General features: G+C 42.3%; 1 protein-coding gene across 1 annotated transcript; it reads right to left on the bottom strand.

Annotated features, from left to right (window-relative positions):
• Positions 1-3,618: 3,618 nt before the first annotated feature.
• LOC114404374 lies at positions 3,619-4,038 on the bottom strand. The gene has a single exon (XM_028367354.1). The coding sequence runs from the start codon at positions 4,036-4,038 to the stop codon at positions 3,619-3,621; it is 420 nt and encodes a 139-aa protein (XP_028223155.1).
• Between the last annotated feature and the right edge of the window lie 1,742 nt (positions 4,039-5,780).

Here is a 5,780-nt window from a genome sequence, read left to right as displayed (position 1 = left end):
TCTACTTACACGCTAAGCCCAATTTGAGGTGTATCCAGACAAAGAGATATTTGGGCTTAGCACAACTCACTGCGCTTAGCGGGAGTTAGAGCACGCTTAGCGAGAGTTAGTGCACTAAGCACGACTCTCGTGACAATACACACGCGCTTAGCATGCTGATGTGCGCTTAGCGCCAAATGACCATTTCCAGACTTAGCATCAACACTTCTACACTAGCACTTAATCAATTCCAATCATGCAGACATTCCTAAGGTTATTCACAACACCTTATAGCCATGGTAAGCTCACACTATTATTGAAATTTAAAGCATAATAGCCTAATTCAAGATCCACACACAATTATTAACAAGCAACAAAACAACACACAATTTAACCAAAGAAAAAGAATAGTAGGGTTAGAAATTTTGGGTTGCCTCCGAGTAAGTGCTTCTTCAACATCACTAGCTTGATGTGAGACACCTTCATGGTGGTCAATCTCTCAATATTTCCACCATTGTAGATCTTCAATCTTTGGCCATTGATAATCTAGCTCCGCTTTGAGTCAGTCGAGGAAGGATTCATCAACTTAATCTCTTCATAGGGCTTCACATCTTTCATGGTGAAAGGGCAGACCACTTGGACTTAAATTTTACCGAAAAGAGCTTCAGTCGAGAATTGAACGACAACACTTGCTGTCCGGGCTGGAAGTTCTTCTTCAGCAGCTTCCAATCATGGTACGCCTTCATCTTCTACTTATAAATCTTGGAGGATTCATAGACATTGAGCCTCATCTCCTCCAACTCTAGAAGTTGCAGTTTCCGCTTCTCACCAGATAGAGATTCATCAGAATTGAGAAATTTGAGGGCCAAGTAAGCCTTGTGCTCCATCTCCACCGAAAAATGACAAGCTTTCCCATAGACCATCTAAAATGGTGATATTCCAATGGGAGTCTTGAAGGTAGTCCTGTAAGCCCATAGGGCATCATCCAACTTCACAACCAATCCTTCCTTGAGGATGCAACAATATTCTCCAGAATTTTCTTCAATTCTTTGTTGGATACCTCGGCCTGGCCATTTTTCTGAGGATGATAAGGTGAAACTACCTTACGTTTGACATTATAATGCCCAATACCTTCTACAACTATCTATTGCAGAAATGTGAACCCTATCACTGATTATCACTCTGGAGACCCCGAAGCGGGAGAAAATGTTTCTCTTCAGGAATTTGATGACAATCTTGGCATCATTCTTTGAGGCAACCACAACTTCCACCCACTTGGACACTTAATCAACAACCACCAAGATGTACTCATTCCCATAAGAGGATGGTAGAGGGCCCACAAAATAAATACCCCAACAGTCAAATACCTCAACTTCAATTATATTTTGCAAGGACATCTCATTCCTTTGAGAAATGCCCCCAGTCGGCTAAAATTGGTCACAATGAAGCATGTGATCATGGGCACCCTTGAAGATGAAAGGCCAAAAGAATCCCACTTGTAATACCTTCGTAGTTGTCCTATCCCCACTGTAATGTCCACCACAAAGGGAATTGTGACAGTGCCACAATAGACTTTTGGCTTCCTCCTTGTTAACACACCTTCTCATCAAATTGTTCATTTCAATTTTGAACAAATGCGGATCATCCCAGACATAGAAACATGCATCATGGAGAAAATTTTTCTGTTGATGCAAATTGAGATCATCTGGAATGATGCCAAGAACTTTATAGTTGGCAATATCTGCAAACTAAGGTCTTTCACCCATGGATAGTAGGTATTCGTCGGGAAATTCATCCTAGATTTCCAGCTCCTCTTGAGTGATTTCCTCATTGACCAACTTAGATAGGTGATCAGCCACTAAGTTCTTAGACCTTTTCTTGTCTTTAATCACTATATCAAACTCTTGGAGTAGAAGGACCCATCTAATTAGACTTGGCTTCGTATTTGCCTTGGTGAGAAGGTATCTGATCGTCGCATGATCGGTAAAAATAATGACCTTGGAGCCCACCAGGTATAATCTGAACTTCTCTAATGCGTAGACAATGGCCAACAGCTCCTTCTCAGTGTTTGCATAATTCAGTCGTGTATCGTTCAAGACCTTCCTGGCATAATAAATGGAATAGAACACTTTGTCCTTCCGCTGTCCTAGAACCGCACCAACTGCATAATCATTAACGTCACACATTAGCTCAAATTCCTGACTCCAATCAGGGGTCACCATCACTGGAGCAGACACAAGTCTGTCCTTCAGAGTCTGAAAAGCTACCAGGCATTCTTCATCAAATTTAAAAACTGCATCCTTGTTCAACAAATTGCTCAATGGCTTGGCAATTTTTGAGAAATCCTTTATGAATAGTCGATAGAAGCTGGCATGTCCAAGGAAACTCCCAATGCTATTTACATTGACTGGTGGAGGCAGGTTCTCAATGACATCAATTTTTGCTTTGTCCACCTTAATCCCCCGAGCTGAGATCTGATGGCCTGACATTATTCCTTCTTGAACCATGAAATGACACTTCTCCTAGTTTAGCACCATATTCATTTCAACACAATGCCTCAACACTAACTCCAAATTGGTGAGGCAACAGTCAAAGGAAGGACCAAATACTGAAAAATCATCCAAAATCACTTCAATGCATTTCTCTACCATGTCAGCAAAAATGGATAGCACATACCGCTGAAAGGTAGCTGGTGCATTACATAACCCGAATGGAATCCTTCTGTAGGCAAAGACACCAAAAGGGCACGTAAAAGCCTTCTTTTCTTGGTCCTTGGGGTCCACTACAATTTGATTATACCCCAAATAGCCATCCAAGAAACAATAGAAAGACTGTAGCTAGCCACTCCAACATCAGATCCATGAATGGCAGAGGGAAGTGATCCTTCCTTGTGGCATCATTGAGTTTGCGGTTATCTATCCACATTCTCTATCCTGTACCAATCCGTGTAGGGATGAGGTCATTTTTTTCATTGTGGACCACAATTATCCCGCCTCACTTAGGTACCACTTGGACTGGACTAACCCAAACACGGTCAGAAATGGGATAGATAAGTCCAACCTCAAGTAGCTTGAGGACTTCCTTCCATACTTGTTTCATGGATGGATTAAGCCTCCTCTACGGTTGTCTCATTGTCCTATAGTCACCGTCCATTATAATTTTGTGCATGCAGTAAGAAGGGCTAATTCCCTCGAGATAAAAAATATGCCACCCAATGGCTGCCTTATGCTTTTTGAGCACTTCCACTAACCATGCCTCCTTATCTGAAGATAATTCATTGTTGATCACTACCGGCTTGGGGTCATTTTCCTCTAGAAACACATACTTCAGGTGAGCAGGGAATACCTTCAATTCTACTTTGGCCCTCTCTACTGGGTTGTCTTTCTTCAGTTCCTCAAAGGCATATTCCCCTAGAGGAGTCTCTTTCAATTTGTCTAAGCCTTCTAAACAAGCCCCGAGATCTTTCTCCTCCTCATTGGTCAGGCAATCAATAGCATTCATCAAGGCCTTTTCCAATGGGGAGTGAATAGTCACGCGCTGCATAATAAGGTCAGCTTCTTGCTCAACTGCCTCCACCTTGAAGCAAGTTTTACTATCACTGGGGTGCTTTATCACCTCAAACAAGTTGAAGGTTACCTTTTAGTCCTCCACACTCATTTCTAAGTTGTCATTCCCCATGTCCACAACGCATTTTGTAGTAAGCATGAATGGTCGGCCCAATATCAAGGGGATATCAGAATCCTCTTCTATGTCCGTTATCACAAAGTCCACCGAAAAAGTGAATTGGTGAACCTTAACCAGGACATCTTCAACTACACCATATGATCTGGTAATGGATCGATTTGCTAGTTGAAGCGTCATCCTAGTGGGAGCAATCCTCAGGTTTCCAATTCTCCGACACATAGAGAGAGGCAATAGATTGATGCTTGCCCCCAAATCAATGAGAGCTTTTCCTACTGACACAACCCCAATAGAGCATGGGATGGTCACACTTCTGGGGTCTTTAAATTTCTGTGGTAGAATTCTTTGGATCATAGCATTGCAATTGCCTTCCACCATGATGCTCTTATTATTGATATATTTTCCTTTTTTGTGAGAAGGTCCTTCAGAAATTTAGTCTATAGAGGTATCTATTGTAAGGCCTCTCCAAAGGGAATAGTGATCTCCAACTTCTTGAAGATGTCGAGAAAGCGAGAAAAATATCGCTCCTTCTCTTTCTTTGAAGGCACTAGGGGATATGGGGCTTCCTTCACCGGGACTGATGGTGTCTCCTTTCTAACCTCTTGAGCCAAGGGACTCTTAGTCTTAGATGTTAAGACCTCATCACCACTCTCTTTACTCTCATTTTTTCTTTTTCACTTTTTTTAATTTTTTCATTTTTCTCTTCACTCCTTTTTTTCTTTATTCGTAGCCTCTTCTCTCTTCTTATCCTCTCCCTCCTCATCACTCACATCCTCCACTTCTCCCTCAGCTCTATTTTCTTTCTCAGCATTCTCCCTCCTCTGGCTCCTAGTGAGAACCATTTTGCACTCCTCTTTGAGGTTCTTTTCAGTATTGGCCACAAAATTCCCCGTGGACTTTTCAACTAGTAGCTTGGCTAATTGGCCCACTTGTACCTCCAGATTCTTGATGGCTGACTTAGTGCTTTTGTGATTTGACATAGAAGTCTACAGAAATTGAGTCAAGGTGTCTTCCAGCTTGGTGGTCCTCTCATATAAATTATGCCCTTTATTGGGAGGCCGATTAGATGGACCTCCTTGATCTTTGTTGAAGTTATTCCTGGGGTGGGATCTCCAACATTGGCCTTGATTTTGAGAGAAATTTCCTCCTTATGGTACCCTAAATGTCCCCCATGATGGAATCCTTAACGATTCAGATTGGCAATATAGTTGACCTCTTTGGATGCATCATCTTGAGCCATGCACATGACTAACTCATGGGTTCCACCACAAATGTTGCATCCCCTAACTTGCATTACTGAGGATGAAGTAGGTTGCATAACATGCAACTGTTGAGGAAGCTTGTTCTGAGTCTTCATGAGGGTTTCTATTTGCTTGGCTAGGAGCTTGTTTTGAGCTTGCAGTGCATCCTGAGATGTAAGCTCAAGAAGGCTCTTCTTTGCAAGTGTATAAGCTCGATCACGGAGGATGGCATGGTTGCTAGCTGCCATATTCTTGATAAACTCCATAGCCTCATTAGGGGTTTTTAATTTAATTTTCCCACTGGCGGAAGCATCAAGAAGCTGCTTGGAATGGGTTCGCAAGCCATTAATGAATATATTTAGCTAAATAGGCTCACTGAACCCATGGGTAGGAGTTTTTCCAGAGTAGACCACGGAAATGGTCAAGAGCTTTACTCAATGATTTATCAGGGAATTGGTGGAATGAAGAGATCTCTACCTTTCCTTTAGCAGTCTTGGACTCCGGAAAATACTTCTTTAGGAACTTCTCCACCATTTTTTCCCAAGTTCGCATGTTATTCCCCTTGAATGAGTGAAGTCATCTTTTTGCTTCACCGGCCAAGGAAAAAGAAAAATAGGTCGAGGCGGATGGCATCTTCTAGAACTCCTACTATCTTCACCGTGTTGCATATCTCTATGTATGTAGCAAGGTGAGCATATGGGTCTTCATTTGGGAGGCCATGGAAGAGATTGCCCTGAATCAACTGGATGAGGGAGTGTGGATATGTAATGTTGGCCACTTGAACTTTCGTTCGTGCTATACTGGTGAAATTATGAGGTGTAGAGGAACTATAGTAATCCTTTAGAGTCACCCTTGATGGCCAGTTTCTGCCATAATGGG

Source organism: Glycine soja, unplaced genomic scaffold (genome assembly GCF_004193775.1).
Source record: "Glycine soja cultivar W05 unplaced genomic scaffold, ASM419377v2 tig00028050_1_pilon, whole genome shotgun sequence".
NCBI lineage: Eukaryota > Viridiplantae > Streptophyta > Magnoliopsida > Fabales > Fabaceae > Glycine > Glycine soja.
Note: the sequence above shows the minus strand (reverse complement) of the source record. Positions and strands in the feature narration are given on the sequence as shown.